Source organism: Cladophialophora yegresii (assembly GCF_000585515.1).
Source record: "Cladophialophora yegresii CBS 114405 chromosome Unknown aczIN-supercont1.2, whole genome shotgun sequence".
In the NCBI taxonomy this organism is placed as follows: Eukaryota; Fungi; Ascomycota; class Eurotiomycetes; order Chaetothyriales; family Herpotrichiellaceae; genus Cladophialophora; species Cladophialophora yegresii.
In genome coordinates, this window is record NW_006913046.1 from 4,565,449 (window position 1) to 4,582,164 (window position 16,716).

Sequence of the window (16,716 nt, forward strand, 5' to 3'; positions counted from 1 at the left end):
GGGAGCTGTGTATACGGTTTGGCTGTCTTGTCGCCTTGTGACGAAGGCGAAGTGGGATTCGGAGTCCTCATGGCCAGAGATTGGGCCGTTGATATCGTAACTTCGAGGCTTCTTGTTTCATGCCTCAATTCTTCCTAGGCTTCCTTGAGGATTGCTGCGGCTGTTGCGGCCGCTGAGGTTGTTGCGATCGTTGCGGCTGTTACGGCCGTTGAGGTTGTTTGTGATTGTTGCCGATGTTTAGCACGCTCCCGGGCTTCCTTTCTGGCATTTTCCTCGTTTCCCTTCTTGATGGCGTCAGCCTTGTCCTTTGCTTGCTGAACTTGATCCGTAGTTCCCTTGGTGAACCGTAGCATCCATATCTTCCCTCCAGGAGGCTCTGCCCGTATCGTTTCCGAAAGCGCGCGGGTGAGGCTGACAATACCTAAGTTGTGGGGCGTTCGCTGCAGAGCTCCCCTTGGCTGGGACGTCTCCTCTGAACATCCCTCGTGAACCCCCGTCTCTTGTTAAACAAGCTCAGATTTAGGTGCACCAGGTTGGGCTTACCTGTGAGTAATGTAACTAGTCCCTTTTCAGCCGCAGAGGGCGTGATTGGTGTGATAATCGAAGAGGCCCCGCTTTCCACTCGCGAATTCCTTCCTTCTCTCTCGTCGTCGTCTCTCTCTTCGATTCGCCCGGTCAATAGACAAGAACCCTTCCGCCATCCTTACTTCTGCCGCACTGCCATTCCCTTTGCCTCGCAGTACATTGCAGTGACGCACGGAGAATGAGCAATAGCCGGGGACTAGTTTGTCTCGCGAAACAATCTTATCCGCACCACTATGAGCCACGTCTTCACCACTTCCTCCATCACTTTCGCAAGCCGCCGCGGAAGAGATGATCTAGGCATGGGATCTTAGACGACGTTGAGATTATAAACAAGACAGCGATCTGGTTCCTCCTCCCCACCAGGAACAGGGTTGCGTCTGTGAAGCCGAAGCCGAATCGTATTGGAAGCCGGCCTCACTCGAGGTCCTGACGATTTCAGAAAAGAGGACGCAATCTCTATCCACGCTTATGACGCCAGCTGAAGCTGGAGCACTGTGTGTATCGCGAGTAGGGATAAATCCGTATAGCTGGGGCTAGCTGTGCTGTATGATAGACGAGCCTGATTGCATCCGCTGTGGCGGCACTGTTGGCGGAGCTGTTCCGTCCCCACGCACATTTTGGCCGAATCGGGAAATGTGGACCACCTACGCGACAACCTGGGGTTTGAGTTTGGGACGGGGCTTGGAGCATGGAAAGAGGCTGTCTGGATAGTCCAGATCCGAGATGAGCGCTGATAACATTGTCGCAGACATAAAGCCGGGTGTCGCTCGCACGGACATTGCCTACCATCACCGCCAATATCCCACCGGGTTTACACTGTACCCTCTAACTCAGCCTCCTGTTCTCTAAGCCGCGATAGCAACCGGTATGGGAGAGATTGATGAGCCAACTTGCAAAGTCGTCGCCGCCAGCAACGACTTCTCAAAAGAAGATGGCCCCCATGTCCGCGGCAATGCCGAATACTCTCCGCCGCTTGAGGCAAGTTGCGACGTCCTAGGGCATGGCGGTCTCTGACAGCTCGACTAGCTATACAAGAGTTTCAACTGGAAGTCAATGCTTGCGGCATGTGTCTCGTTGATGGCGACGTGGGAAGCCTTCTGCTCTACCATGGCCGCAGGCCTTCTTAGTGGTGGCCCCGTATCATTGGTTTATGGCTTCATATGTAAGTGAGCCCTCTTTACGGAGTGTTGTCCAAGTTTTCCCTAACAAGACGACCAGTGGCATTCACAGGAACCATTGCGACGGCCTTGTCGTTGTCCGAGGCTGCTTCAATGTGGGTTGTACAACCTGGCCTCCCAGGCAGGAGCTTATAGGTCACAGGATTCCGTCTGCAGGCGGACAATATCATTACGTCGCCGAGCTCTCCCCGTCCTCGATCGCTCGCCCTCTGAGTTGGGCTGCGGGCTGGGTGACCATGTTCGGCTGGCAATCGGTCGCTGCCAGCGCTCCATTTCTCGCCGGGACCATGATCCAGGGGTTGATTGTGCTCAACGATCCTTCGTACATCTACCAGCGCTGGCATGGAACCCTCCTCTACTGGGCCGTGCTTGTCCTTTCCCTGGCAGTCAACGTCCTGGGGATCCGGATTCTCCCACATGTCGAAAACGCGTCCATGGTGCTTCACGTGGTGCTCTTCCTGGTGCTGCTGATTGTGATCGTGGCCGTCTCTCCCACCAAGAACTCGGCGTCTTTTGTCTTCACGGACTTCGAGAATCAAACTGGCTGGACCAGCAGCGGCATCGTATGGTGTCTTGGCATGCTGAGTTCTTCGTACGTTCTGGTTGGGTACGACGCGGCGGCTCACTTGAGCGAGGAGATGTCCGATCCAGCAGTCGGGGTGCCCCGTGCCATGATCGGCTCGCTGGTGCTGAACGGGGTTCTAGGCTTTGCGTTCTTGCTGGCCGTCCTGTTCTGCATGGGCGACATCTCCTCGGCATACGCGACCCAGACGGGATTCCCCATCATCCAGATCTTCTACACCGTCACGGGCAGCCTGGGCGCCGCTTCCGCCATGACCACGGCCGTGATCCTCATGGCATCTCTCGCGACCATTCCGCTCGTCGCCTCTGCGTCACGTACGCTCTGGGCGCTCGCGCGGGACTCGGCCTTCCCCTTCCCTGCCTGGCTTTCTCACGTGGATGAAAAGAGAGGCATCCCCACCAGGGCGATCTGGGTGACGACCGTGTTCCTCATGCTCCTCGGCCTGCTGAACATCGCCGCCACCACAGCGTTCAACGCGATTCTATCTCTGGCTGTCGTGGGCCTGTATCTGTCTTACCTCCTGCCTGTCGCCGTCATCCTGTGGCGTCGCATTAAGAGGCCCGACTCCCTGAGGTGGGGGCCCTTCAAGCTCGGCCAATGGGGGATCGCCCTCAACGTCACCTCCATCATCTACACGGTCTTTTGTTGCGTGTTTCTGCTCTTCCCACCGTACCGGCCGGTCACGGCGATGAATTTCAACTATGCGTCGGTGGTACTGGGCGGGGTGCTGCTGTTGAGTGCAGTCTACTGGTTCATTAGAGGACGGAAGGTCTACACGGGCCCTGCATGTGAGATCTTGGGCCGCGCAGTCTCAAACATCAGCTATGCGTAGAATGGGTGCAGTGGGAAAGACAGCACGAATATACATGCAAGGGTGCACCTGATCTGTGGCAACATTCAACCAACTTGGCGTGGCTTGGGGAAAGCCCTTCTAATCGCCAAATACTGTACATAACCCAAAGGTCTTGGGCTAGACGTCCGCCTTGGCCGATCCCAAAGGTGGCCCGATACATGAGTCTCTCTATTCATAGCCTTGGTCCTGGACTGGCACACAGTGTTTCGGCAACCGCCTGCGCAGTCTGGGATCCACTCTCGAGCGCACCATCGACGAAGCCTCGCCAGCCCAGAGCCCAGTCGGCGCTCGCAAAGAAGACGTTTCCGTGCGCCTTCTGCAGCTCCTGGAGATACTTTGTCGTGCAATGACTGCCCCAACAACTCCACACGCCTTTGGCCAGCGGGTCATTCATCCAGTCGTGCGTGAGATAGCCCTCGACCACGGCGCTGGGACGCACATCCCTGTTGAACTCCTCCACAACATGCCTGCTGTCCCGCGGGTCTCGAAGGCACCCATTGAACCCAAAGCCGATGCAGTAGGTCCCACGCGGCCCGCTGGTCGGGCTTGTGCCGTTATGGTCGGAGAAGGCGAAGCAGAAAGACGAAGACGAGGCGGCGTGCCCGTCACACGCCGCGAACCAGCCCGGTTCGGTCTGTGCCAGCCTGAAGTGGATCTTGGCCCCCTTGTTGATGTGTCCTTTGGCAATGGCTTCGCGTTTCAACGGACTGAGCGGCGGCGAAAACTTGACATCGCCCAAGCAGTTGAGTGGGACGGTGCAGACGACGGCTTTCGCTCGGAAGGTGCGTCCATCCTTGGCCCTGGCCACGACTGGGCCGTCAGGTCCGGTCTGAGTGATCTCGGAAACGGTCGTGTCGAGGAGAATGTCGCTCCATGCATCCTTCAGGATCGATCGGGCAAAGGACGTCATACCGCCCTTCGCCAGTTTGTACACGCCGGCAAGCTCAAACACCTGGGCCATATTGTGCCCACCTAGCGCGTACCAGCGGAGCACTTCGACGAAACCGATCTCGGCACTCGGCGCGCTGCCGAACGTGTTGACCGCGCTTTCGAACTGGCCTTTGTGGCCGTCGGGGATGTCGTCAAGCTGATCGAGCCGCTGACGCACGGTGAGGTGGTCGTACCTTTTCCACGGCGCCGGCTCTCGAAAGGGGTCGTGCGGGTACGGCATCAGCTCGCGGCTGGAGAAGCCGTCGATGGTAAAGACCCGGTCCGCCACGGCTTGAGTCGTTTCAGCCAGAGCGTTGCCATCCACTTCGACCACCTCGCCCGTGGCCTCTTTGTAATATGTCTTCTGTGCGGCGAGGGTGCAGGCCGAGGACTTGAGATTCTTGTGCAGGCCGTACCGGTGCAGCTCGGCGCAGAGGTGTGGCTGGTTCCAATGAACCTACAGCCCTCATACCTTAGTACTTTACCCAGTGCCACACTTCAATCAGTACGCACCCATGTTCCTCCCATTTCAAAGTCCTCGCCAAACGCCTGGGCCGTCCACGTGCGACCGCCGATGCGGTCTCGTCCCTCGACGATCAAGACTCGCAATCCATAGTGCCGCGTCAGTTCGCGGGCCGCGCGCAGGCCGGCGAATCCGGCGCCAATGACTAAGACGTCGTAGCTCGGTTGGAGGTTCGCCGTCGCAGCCCTGGAGATGACGGCTTGGGTGGGAAGGCCTTGGGTGAGGCGGCCTTGAGTCCAAAGATATCCTTCGCGGGATCTCGACATGGCAGCACCCTGATGCAGTCTGCAGGCACGCTCGATGGGGGCTACTGCATCTTTACGATGCGTTTATGTTCATCATTGAGCATGTGATTGCTTCTTGGGTCCAATTTACTTACAGTATGTAGCTGCGGAATGCTTCCGATGCACTGAATTGCCCAACTTGGACATTAATTATGAGAGGCGAGGGCGTCAGGGATAAGAAGCGTGCACAGCACAGATCAACCTCCCGGGGAGACTGGTCACAAGCTTGGAGTAAAGTAAGTCACTGCGAGCTAATTACCCCGCCATCACCATGGTATTGGAAGTCAAGCCCAAGACCGAAATGTTCAAGGTCCAGAACATCCCTGGGTTCCCGGAGCACGTATACTTCAGTGAGTCGAAATCAAATCGAGCTGCTGCTGCCACACGCGAGCTCTGGTTAACTAACTCGTGGACAGCCGACTTTCTGGGAAGCCGTGACGACAAGGTGCCCAACCCGATCACCAGCTCGTGGTTTCGCATCGAGCAGGGACCGCCAGCAACGCCCCCCACGTACGAATACGACGAGGTCGGCGTTGTCGTTGAAGGTATTGTGAACCAAGCTGATCTGAAGTCCCCCCCGTGGGACGACACGTTGACAGATGGGATGCTGCAGGGACCATTACTTTGGAGGATGAGCACGGAACCAAAGAGACAGCCAAAGCTGGGGACATCTTTGTGATTTACCGAGGGAGCACGGTTGCTTTCTCGTCCAGCGAATATGGGATTGCGTTCAAGTGCGGGTCGAGATTGATGGCTAGACTTTGAGTACGAAGTACACAGTACCGAGTAGAGGAGTCCAGATAGGAGAAGACGGATTAATTAGATGCTGCGTAGACCGGCCAATCGCACTTTGTCTCCGCATCGGGTAAGGCTGCGTACAACTACGATGTCCCCTTGAACTACCTAGGTAGACACGTCGGTTCCGCAAGCAGACCCGCGACATGCCGTCAAGTCGGCTTCGTGTTCTGCTGTGACCCCAATGCTTGTCTGCACTGCAAAGCATCCTGCAGTTCACTTCCCATACTGGAAGAAATGTGCGTTTCCGCTTCAAGGAAATTCCTCGTTCCGCAGTGTGGTCACACACTCTGGTCGCAGTCAATGTCCGTCGTACTTAAAAAATCGAGGGAATGGGTGTCGACGACGCCGGTGCTGGGATAACCAGCCATCACGCGGCTCCTGACAGCAACTTCAGCTCGACGACATGGCTAATCCCAAGACAAAGCCAGCTGGCGTCTTGCCGGCATCCTGGTACTCCACACCGGCCATCTATGAGCTGGAACGTCGCGCAATCTTTGCCAAACACTGGCTCCTCATCACCCACGAGCTCCGTCTTGCAGCGGCGGGCGCGTACGCGAAATTCACCGTGGCGGGCTATCATTTCTTCATCGTCCGTGACAAGCAAGGCGAGCTGAACGCCTTTCTGAATGTCTGTCGTCACCGGGCATTCCCGGTAGTCCTCCGGGACGAGGGCGTCGCCAACATTCTCGCCTGCAAGTACCATGGTGAGCCTAAGCTGTTTCCATTTTAGCCACACGTCCAGCCCTGACCCCGGCACAGGGTGGTCTTACGGCCTGACTGGGAAACTTGCCAAAGCACCCCGATTCGATACAGTGGACGGCTTTGACAAGTCGGATTATGGCCTCTTCCCGATCCACCTGCGGGTCGACCGAAGAGGCTTTGTCTGGGTCACCCTCGACGCGGCGCAAGAGCCCGAAGTTAAATGGGAAGAGTTCTTCGACTCGGTCGACACACAAGGCCGATTACAAGCATTCGACATGAAGAACTATCGCTATGATCACTCGTGGGACATGGACGGCGAATACAATTGGAAGACCCTAATAGACAACTACAACGAGTGCTACCATTGCTCCGTTGCACATCCCGGCATAGCCAAGGTCACCAATCTCGAAAGCTACGACGTCAAAACCACCAACGGTTTCATCGAGCATTATGCCGAGAGCAAAGGTGAGCCCGCCGACGCTGCTGGGAACGTGGCGCCGACTTTCCTGTTCCCCAATGCGTCCATTACCATGACGTGAGTGCTACATCTACGTGCTGCCTCCCAGTAGAGGACCGAGCTGACGGGCGTATATCAGGGATCGTTATTTCTACATCATGCGGGTTGTGCCCGTCAGCGAATCGCGCGTATCCATGCAGTACGAAGTCTACCGACATGCCGACTGCACCGATCAAGACTTCGAGGACCTCGACAAGTTTTTCAAGCAAGTCGAAGCCGAGGACAAATACCTTTGCACCAATGCTCAGAAGAACCTCAATGCCGGGGGGTACGTCACTGGGCCGCTGCACCCGCACCGCGAGAAGGGCGTGCTGCACTTCAAATCCTTGATCAAGAGGTTGCTGGTCGAGCACGGCAACCAGGAGAAAATCTTGGGTCGAGAGATCACGCCGGTCAACAGGTCTCCGGACAATACTGACATTGTAGAGGAGGAATTGTTCTGCAAGGATGTGTGTAGCAGAGCCGGCGAGGACTACGCTTGGTAATGAGAGCCGCTGTACTCCGTAGTCACATAAAGTATTGTGGTAGCGGTCCTACATATATTGTGTAATGAGGAGCAGCTCAGAAGTGTAAGACCAGCACTGGATCAGGTTCCAACTGCCAGGGGCCATCACAATGCTTGTTTTTGGGGCCTTGATGATTGGCGTGCCTGGCCGCCTGGACCGAACTCGGTGACGGATGGGGGCATGCTGTCGGACCCTTAGGCGGGCCCCGTCCCCCGCATTACTTGGTAGCCTTATCTTCCCTATCAAGAAACCATCCACTAATATTGCCACTTTGCATCCTCTCATTTGCTTCCCAAAACACCCCCATGTGAGGCACTCTCGGTACATTCTTAGCCCAGGCTGCTTTGGTCTGCCTTGGTCTGCCATGTCCGCGACAAGCAAGACCGCCAAATCTCGCTCTGGCTGCCGGACTTGCAAACAACGAAGGGTAGGTCTAGCCCCACTGCACCCTATTGGAAATACTCAGCTCACTTGGGCGTGCCGTCAGGTGAAATGCGACGAAACCAAGCCGTCCTGCAGACAGTGTGCTCTCAAGAGTCTAGAATGTCCGGGATACGCGACTCGATGGAAGTGGTCGACCAAACATGAACAGATCCAACGTGCTCCTGTTTCAAAGAGGGCGAGGGTTAACAAGCCATCCGATTCCGCAGAAGATACTCCGGAAGTAGGGTCCTCGCCACGCTCTCATCGGCAAGAGAGTGCAGGGAACCATCTCAAGCATGTAGAGTCCGTCTCGGAGAACGGCGATACTGCCGCCTTGGATGATGAGGCAGAGCAAGCCCTGTTGAATGGAGATTGGGATGATGTCTTGCTACCCACCTTCCAGTCGTCGTCCACTCCTCGAAGCCTCTCCATGTCGGAAACTACAAGAACAACAACACCTGCACGGCACTCTTTCGATGTGGCACCGTGGGTATGGCAATCCCCAGACACCATCCTCAGCAACGTGCAGATTCAAGTGGATTTCTTCTCTGAGAAGGTCTGCAAGGCTCTGACAGCGGTCGACTCGATGAACAACAACCCATTCAGGCAGGTAGCGTTGTCACGGACCAAGGACTCGCTCTTGTTTTTCTCCCTGTGTCGGTACCTCACCGCGGCGTTCCTGAACTCGAGCGCTTCGGACGCCACCAGTGCGTTGGTCGTGCAGAACGCACAGATGGAGACGCTGCAACGGTTGCACAATGCCGTGGCCCAGCTGGATTACGACGTGCTGACGAGAATGAAGGCTGAGGACATTTTGATGGCCATCATCATGTTCGGGCTCAGTACGAATTGGGATGGGTCTAACAGTCCGAGCATCTTGCATTACAATGCCGCGGTCCGGTTGTATACGCATGCCTGTTGCGGTCATGAGGAGCTCTTCCTCCACTCGCTGGTGTACTGGTGGATGGGACTCGCGTTTGTCACGGACACCACCAAGGAGTGTCTGTTAGAGCCCCCGCCTCTCGAGCGTGGCAATCACGGGGAGGCTGCCAAAAGGATTCCGCATCCCCTGGCTGGCGTGTCCCCCGCGGCGCAAAGACTGCTCGGCCGTGCCGGCTCGTTGATCTACGCCCAAAGGCTGAGGTGCCGGGAGAAATCGTTTCCCAGCATGAATCAGTTGCAAAAGGAATACGAGGCCGTACAGCGGGCGCGCAGCCTGGAAGAGGAGACCTTGTCACTGCAACTGCCAAGGGCCAACAAATTTGTCGACGTCGGTGATACCGCGACCCCGATACAGGACCTCATCAACACGGCAGAAGTTTATCGACTTGCCGCCCTCATTTTGCTGTATCGAGCATTCCCCGATCTGCTCAACGGCAGACTGCGGCTCGACGAAGACGGAAACGAGGCTGATGCCAGAGAGCGACGATTGCGGTGGGTGACGGCGCTGGCCATTCACGCCCTTGACATTCTCCGCCAGAATTCCCCTCACTCGGGTACCCGCAGTATTGAGTCGATCCTGCTGGTCATCATTGCAGGCGAACTGCAAAAGCGTACGTGTTCATCACAGATCTCTTGCGTAACGAATGAGACTAAGAGCGAGAGTCCGAGCCTTGGGCCATCGATGGCTGCATCCACGCCTCTACCGACAAGTCCTTTTGATCGCTTTACGGCTCTGCACGATTGTGTCCGAAGCGTCTTCCACATCGGCCACCTTTGCGAAACTTCAGGGTTGGACCGCATCTACGAAGCTCGCAGGGCACTCCTCAAGCGCCTCCAATCGATCCGCGACATCTTGCCATACAGGTTGCTGGAGCGTGTGCAAGAGCTTGTGCTCAAAACCTGGGACGCCGGTGACAATGATAACCCGGAAGTCTTCTGGATTGATGTTATGATTGACAATGAATTGAAGTTCCTGCTAGTGTGAGATATGTGACAACCCTCAGAGGCCTCCTACAGTCTCCCTGTTTTCACTTCCCGCCTTGTCGGAATGCCAATATGATTGGGGTGCCGAAGCCACCTCGGGATTTCGAGCATAGCTGCATTGACTAGCGAATGGCAACTGCTGATGTAAATTGAGTTGACATGGGTGACGGGCAATCCCAGGCATATGATATCGCATCATATCATAACTGTCGCTCCAGCGAAACAACAAGCATTCAGCCCCTGGAAACGGCCGTTCTAGTGTCGGCTTCCGCAGGAATGAACAGCCTGATTTCCTGTCTTGAAGGCTCAAGAGGCTGCCGTATCCGCAACCTGCCGTCCGTCTCAGTCGACCAAGCCTTTGAGAAGTAGGGAGAGATTCCTCGACAGAGAGGCAAGAAGCTGAAAATATCGCGAATCAGCGCACCGTGAAGACTGTTCCTCGCTATTGAGTTGGATCATTTTCGATTGAGCTCCCGAAAGTCAGGCTATGAGGCTGCCATGCCCAGACTGGCTAGGCGCTTGAGTTTTCATATCAGGAGGAGGCGGTCGAATCATAATTATGAAACTTTCGCACCTGGAGAATAGAACAGTCTGACCGCAAGCTCTGTGTGAAGACATGGACCATGTCCATCGACTTGAGAGAGTGCTGGTGCTTGTGGTGAGGGCGGCAGGATGTCCTCAAGCCACACTCTTCAAGCATACAACCCATGCATATGAGAAGCCGGAGCAGTTCAAGTCCATGTGCCAAGCAGAGACAATCCCAATGCTGCTTCTGGGTCCTCATCAATGGTGCTCCTTGAGGTAGGCAGAATCTCAAGACCTCAGGGCGCACGAAGAGCAGACCTCTAGAAGACCACCTGAAACCAACCACATGCTGCTTGCCACCTGCGACTGACGGATCTACGAAGTCCCATGTAGCATCGGAATTCCGTGGCAAGCTTCGCCATGTCAGCACTGTTGTCCGTCCTGAACGGTCTTTCCCAGCCGTGAAGACAGGCTAGAATTTGCTAAAGAGACCACCGCACGTCTCGCCCGCATTCTCCCCTGGTCCCCAACCCGAAACGAACAAGTTCTGACACCAACATTCCCACTGATTCTTCAATCCCTGGACGCACGTGTTGGTGACTGCATCATCAGAGCACTTGGTTTTGCTTGAGAGAATCTTCAGTCCGTTATTGTTCTTGCAGGTCATAATGCCAATCGCGGAGCTAAGGCCACAAGTCAGCATGATTCCATCGCAAGACGCAGACACGTTTACCATTCGCAGTTGCTCGCACAATAGTCCCCAGTTAGGCCCGGGCAAGTAGGACTTGATATTCCGCGTCCCAACCCGCCTTTGATTGCTTGGCACTGCGCGCCGCAGCCGTCATTGCCGTCTTGAGGTATCCCAAGAATAGTGGGTAGTGCGAGGCCACCGTTGGAGGCAAGAATAGACAAGAAGATAGAGCACTTCATTTTCGGATTTAAATCAGGTCGACTTGAGGAATCTTCTTCCCTGCCCAGCCAGCCAGTTCCGCTCTTGCTCGTGATGTATGTGGTGAAAGGTCTGTTTCGCGGAGATGAAATCTGACAGCACAGGAGCTTATAAGGCAGAGGTCTGCGCGAATGATGAACATGAGATACGGCATGGTGAAGTGGCCGATTCCTTGGGTTGACGGGCCGTGCAACCGTGACGACTGCCTTGTGAGAACATGTGCAATCGTAAAGCAAGCTGTGGCAGTGACAACTGCATTATCCAGTGAAGAACATAATGGTGACAGTGTCCTTCAGCGCTGTGACATACTGAACATGGCGATACCATGAAGGAAAGCTTGAATCGAGCACAATTGAAGTCCCGTCGTCGAATGTGAATGACGGCCTCATACTCCACGAAGGGATTGTTCAAAAAGAGTATGGAGAAGACCCTAACACTCTCTCACAATCTCAGGTCACATCCTTGGGCCATGTTGCCGCTGATTTGGGCAGATACGTTGCTCCCAGGACGTCAAAGAGCAGGAAGGGTGGTGATGGAAGGATTTCCACTGCGACCACAGAGTCAATCTGCTGGGTTGTCATGCTGATTTCTCGTTTGAACATCTCACTGCCTCAGTATTCATGGTTGCATGATTTGATTGGCGAGCTGGAAGAACTACAGACTGGAAGCAAGCACAAACACGGCAGTCGTGATGGAGATGAATGTGAACGACGACGACGAAGGAACGAAAGGCAAAGCAACAGTTGAGTGGGAGTTCGACGGCACCGGAACAAATATTATCCTGTGTCATCTGATGTGGTTGTCGGAGGTATAGTCACGTGCGCAAGGCACTTGAGGCTTGTTTCCCTGGACAATATCGGCGTCACTCATTATTTCAACCTCATGCTGTTCCTCATGCCAGCGCGTGCTTGTCAATCATCATGATGTTTAGATCCGATTGCTACACGGCCATCCTCGTCACCTTTTTCGTGATTGCTCATTCTCCCGTGGCGTTGGACCAACACGCCGCGAGATAAATGGCGACATCACACCACATAGCTTTCTATTTCAGTGCGTCGCATGCCGACCCTCAGAATGGCAGCAATGGCCCCCCTATATCAAAGCTGTTGTGCGCTCATAAGATCGCCTCATCGATTTGCACTCAAACGTGTTGTGAATCCGGTCTCCAGCGCGCAACGTCGACTTGGCATGGTTTTGAGATCAACGCTGTCAACAGGAGGACATGACCGCGCCCAGCTCTCAACGTCTTCCCATTCGAATAGGCTCCCATTGCATGATCTGCCTCCACAAACCTCCTTTCGTCTTAAGCAGACACCGGCGCGAGAACTCCTCTGTCTTGAATGGTCCCAGCCACCTCGCAATATTCTGCTGATCAAGAAGGACTGCTCAAATTCGACGACTGATGCCCTGGTCGAGTTCAACAGGCACGTCAGAAGTACTTACCCAAATGTGAACACACTGGTTGAGCCACGGGTCTCAGACGAGCTCGGAAGTGATTTACTCGGGCAACACTTTACGCTGCCAGAAACTGATCAGTCAAGGCGCCAGTACCATGATAAGGTCGATCTTGTCGTCACCTTTGGTGGCGATGGCACAATTTTGCATGCATCCTCATTGTTCGCGACAGCCACATGGGTGCCTCCCGTTCTTTCGTTCAGCATGGGTACACTGGGGTTCCTGAGCGAGTGGAAGTTCTCTGAATATAAGCGAGCCTTTCGGGAAGTTTATATGTCGGGTGCTGCTTCAGAGCGTCATGCTGTCATCCAAAATGACCATGCAGCCAATACTCAAGCTGCTAAGGATTTCACAGGCTGGTCGTCGGTGCGTGGTAAGTCAATGGGTTCGGCAAGGGGCGCAAGAGTCTTGGTTCGACAACGCCTAAAGGTCGGCATATTCGACGCAAAGGGAAATCGACTCAGCAGCAACGGAGATGGGAAGAGGGACTTCCTGCACGACATGTACGCCATGAATGAAGTCATTCTCCACCGAGGCCGAGATCCTCATCTTGCCATTGTCGATGTCTACGTTGGGGGAAGATTCCTCACCGAAGCCGTTGCTGATGGTATGATCATATCGACGCCGACTGGAAGCACCGCGTACAGTCTCAGCAGTGGTGGGAGCATTGTCCACCCACTCGTTAGCTCCTTGCTCCTAACACCCATCTGTGCCCGAAGCTTGAGTTTTCGACCTCTCGTTCTTCCTTCCACGACTCCTATCACTCTCAAGCTCAGCGACAAAAACAGGGGTCGTGAGGTCGAGGTCAGTATCGATGGAATGAGACGCACAGAGGGTATTGGTGTCGGCACAGAGCTTCGAGTCTCCGGGGAAGAGATCCAGACCGAGTCAGGTGCCTTTACTGGTGGTATCCCTTGTATAATGCGAACAAGCAGTGCGGGAGCTGATGGCGACGATGGCTGGGTAGGCGGATTGAATGGGCTGCTCAAATTCAACTATCCTTTTGGTGAGGAAGGATGAGGTAGAGGAATGGAATCGACAAGCACGTCCAAGGATACACTGCGCGAGGCAGTGACGAATATGGCATTCAATTCACCGTGCAAAGGCAGTCCTCGAATGGTGAATCTACTCAGTGCAACGGCGGTGTCAAGCCTTGTCAGTCTTCACTGCAGCAACAACACCACCTACTGCCACTGCCTCTGCTGCCACTGCCTTCCCGACGTCGCACACTGAACAGATATATAAACCTCTCATCAAGCCGACCGAAATTTCTACTCGGACAGCGACACCAACGCTTGTTATCTTGAGCCAAACCGCCTTCAACTTCCTGACAAGGTACAAAGCTCTGGTAGACCTCTCGTTTTCTTGGGCTTTACCATCGATCACAGTTCCCTGTCCAGTACGCTTTCGCGCGCCTCCACAGCGATTCTCAATCCACCGAAACCTCTTCTTCAAATCCTCCTCCTGGTTTACTCTCACATTCGCTAACGACGCCAACCGTCTTCTGCCACGTTGAAGACGGCAGGAACACAAGACACCACCATCCCTACACTTCTTTGAAATCAGCGAGAACCATGGCATCTCAACGTGTCCAAACCCAGCTTTCCAAGCCCCTCGCCCTCAATGCTGAGAATATTGTGGTCTCTCCTCCCGCTCCTATATCAAATATCCTACCAAATCCTCCGAATCAGCCGGCGTTTCCAACCTACAGCATGGACTACAGGGCAGGTATAAAGGTCGTCCGTCAGGCGATTCCTGCACGACCTGCGGATGGCCAGGGGACCCACCATACCTACCACATGGCGACCCATAGCAACCTCCATCCACTCCTCTTGCAGATGGAGCCCGCTCCAAATCCATTCGCTGGTGTGATTGTCCCAGATCTCATCGATGATGCTACCAATCAACTCGTCCTGGGAAACGATGGCACCCCACTCAGATATTTCAGCCATCTGCCACGATGGGTTGAATATGACGTCTCGGGAATGTTGATCGAGTTGTGGATGCGCCTCGATCAGCGCGTCGAAATGCGGGACATTTTGAACCGCATCAACGCACATCCTACGAAGAAGTTGATTGGGTCGAGTGGCTACAACATGAAGCGGAGCCGATTCCGAGAGGCCATCGATGTGCCTCCGTTTACTATGGGCCGCCAGCACCCTTCGTCATTCGAAATCGATGTCATCAACAACCAGACTCGTGAGCAACTTCTGCTCAACACTTGCATGCTCGTTGATATCCCCAACATCTGCATGTTCAAGCCAGTCATGGCCAGTGACAGAGTGATCCACGGATACGTCGACAGCCGACTGCCTCTTGACTATTTCCTGCGAGGCTTCCCGACACCGATCCCCATTCCTTCAGACCGTCAAAACATCGCCCTCCAGCTGCGAATGCGCCTCCAGACCCTCGCGATTCGCCGCAATCTGGGCGACCGGCCGCAAACCTACAAGTACTTGCCGGAGAATCTGAAGCCCACATGGTGGCAAAAGAGTCCCGTTTCGCAGGGGCCCTTACCCATCCGACAGCTTGACAACCTGACACACAATGAATGGATCGCCCAGCTTTGCAGACAATTTCCTGGCATGAGCAGGTCAGGCACTTCACGCACGAGTCCTAGCAGCCCTGCGCATGCCGACCAACCTGCTCTTGTGCCTATGCCCAGTCCTGTGGCTTTTGGCCCCTCTGCGCAGCAGGCGTCGCGGCCACAAACTCCCCGGGCACCTCCCGCACCAGTCGCGCCTCAGCCAGCAATCGACCAAGACTTGGAAAATCCAGCTCGACCGCTGGCGGGAGAATGGCACGAGAGGAACTCGGACGACGGCATCTCCTACTATGTGGAGCCTGCACACCGCCGTCCTGACCGCCGGATTTAAGAAGTGAGGCTCCCATTGACATGGGCGACCACTGGACTTATGTCGTACGTGGACATTACTGACGCTGGTGGTGGTTGGTATCGACAAGATCGTGCACGGAGGTAGCTGCATTTGAGAAATGTCGAGTCAGTGAGGTCGCCATCCGTGATAGGTCGAGGTGCGCTCGGTACATATGTCACCATTGGAGGACGGCTTACGCTCAGAAATTTCTTTCGTTGTATCACCATGACTCAGTCTAGGCAAATGGGAGGCCTAGATGCAGGGAAAATCCGCGATCCTTTTCTTTCCTTTATTGTATTACTACGTGATTGCTTCGAAGGGCAGATGGCAGCTAGGGCTGTCTAGATGGAGGATAACGTTCTCTCCGGCTCGTTCTGCGGCGAGAGGCACAGATAGATAGGACGGGGCAGTACTCCGTATGAACAAAGAAAGCTTCAAAGCACGCCCTTTGAGCTTGCATCAATGGAGACGCAATCGGCAAAGTAGCATGCGCGATTGTGATGGTTCAGTAGCCCGTGCCGGTGAGTCAAGTCAATGGCTGCGGACAGGTTCATTCTCGATTATGAAACATACAGCACTGGTCGTGCTTCAGCAAATATTGTTGTCTTCACAGAGCTGATGGTGATGACGGAGAGAGACACGAAAGAGTAGGTGGTCGTGTCGGTCGCACACTTGTCGCTCAGGGGTACCTTCACGTGACCTTTCGACTCATGGTCGCGGTGGATAGTTGTTCCGGGACGCGTGAGCTAAGCTGTTCCGAGCGACGAATTCCCCTTCGTCAGACCTGACCAGGCTTGACGGAGCATGGATTCTTGTCAATGCCAACATCTGGAGATCCAGACAAACGCTCTACCAACACGACCCTTCTGCGACCGCACTCTTGGCCACTCCTACACTGATTGTGCTGCTACATCCGCTCTGTCTAACCGAGATACTCGCCATGGACCGCAGTCTGGATGAGACAATTGCTGAACGCCAGGTTCGTGTCTGTTCACAGCAATCGACAATCCGAGACTAATAATGTTGAAGAGAGGACAACCTCGCTCGCGCAGAGCACCTCCCCCTGCACGCCGTCGAGAATACAACGCGCCTCGCGATGGCGT

General features: G+C 54.9%; 7 protein-coding genes across 7 annotated transcripts; 6 read left to right on the plus strand and 1 right to left on the minus strand.

Moving 5' to 3' along the window:
- Positions 1 to 1,692: 1,692 nt before the first annotated feature.
- On the plus strand, positions 1,693 to 3,178 carry A1O7_03567 (uncharacterized protein; the record flags this gene model as incomplete). Its single annotated transcript, XM_007757586.1, has 3 exons — positions 1,693 to 1,747; positions 1,804 to 1,858; positions 1,906 to 3,178. The coding sequence occupies 3 exons, from the start codon at positions 1,693 to 1,695 to the stop codon at positions 3,176 to 3,178; spliced, it is 1,383 nt and encodes a 460-aa protein (XP_007755776.1).
- A 193-nt stretch (positions 3,179 to 3,371) lies between these two features.
- A1O7_03568 (lysyl oxidase-like protein 2/3/4) lies at positions 3,372 to 4,918 on the minus strand (the record flags this gene model as incomplete). Its single annotated transcript, XM_007757587.1, has 2 exons — positions 3,372 to 4,586; positions 4,643 to 4,918. 2 exons carry the CDS (start codon positions 4,916 to 4,918, stop codon positions 3,372 to 3,374), a joined length of 1,491 nt encoding a protein of 496 aa, XP_007755777.1.
- Positions 4,919 to 5,207: 289 nt separating this feature from the next.
- Positions 5,208 to 5,615, plus strand: A1O7_03569 (uncharacterized protein; the record flags this gene model as incomplete). Its single annotated transcript, XM_007757588.1, has 2 exons — positions 5,208 to 5,286; positions 5,353 to 5,615. The coding sequence occupies 2 exons, from the start codon at positions 5,208 to 5,210 to the stop codon at positions 5,613 to 5,615; spliced, it is 342 nt and encodes a 113-aa protein (XP_007755778.1).
- A 522-nt stretch (positions 5,616 to 6,137) lies between these two features.
- On the plus strand, positions 6,138 to 7,438 carry A1O7_03570 (uncharacterized protein; the record flags this gene model as incomplete). Its single annotated transcript, XM_007757589.1, has 3 exons — positions 6,138 to 6,438; positions 6,494 to 6,971; positions 7,033 to 7,438. The coding sequence occupies 3 exons, from the start codon at positions 6,138 to 6,140 to the stop codon at positions 7,436 to 7,438; spliced, it is 1,185 nt and encodes a 394-aa protein (XP_007755779.1).
- A 385-nt stretch (positions 7,439 to 7,823) lies between these two features.
- On the plus strand, positions 7,824 to 9,809 carry A1O7_03571 (uncharacterized protein; the record flags this gene model as incomplete). Its single annotated transcript, XM_007757590.1, has 2 exons — positions 7,824 to 7,886; positions 7,947 to 9,809. The coding sequence occupies 2 exons, from the start codon at positions 7,824 to 7,826 to the stop codon at positions 9,807 to 9,809; spliced, it is 1,926 nt and encodes a 641-aa protein (XP_007755780.1).
- A 2,661-nt stretch (positions 9,810 to 12,470) lies between these two features.
- A1O7_03572 (NAD+ kinase) lies at positions 12,471 to 13,757 on the plus strand (the record flags this gene model as incomplete). The annotated part of the gene is made up of 1 exon (XM_007757591.1): positions 12,471 to 13,757. One exon carries the CDS (start codon positions 12,471 to 12,473, stop codon positions 13,755 to 13,757), a length of 1,287 nt encoding a protein of 428 aa, XP_007755781.1.
- A 554-nt stretch (positions 13,758 to 14,311) lies between these two features.
- Positions 14,312 to 15,613, plus strand: A1O7_03573 (uncharacterized protein; the record flags this gene model as incomplete). The annotated part of the gene is made up of 1 exon (XM_007757592.1): positions 14,312 to 15,613. The coding sequence occupies one exon, from the start codon at positions 14,312 to 14,314 to the stop codon at positions 15,611 to 15,613; it is 1,302 nt and encodes a 433-aa protein (XP_007755782.1).
- Positions 15,614 to 16,716: the final 1,103 nt, after the last annotated feature.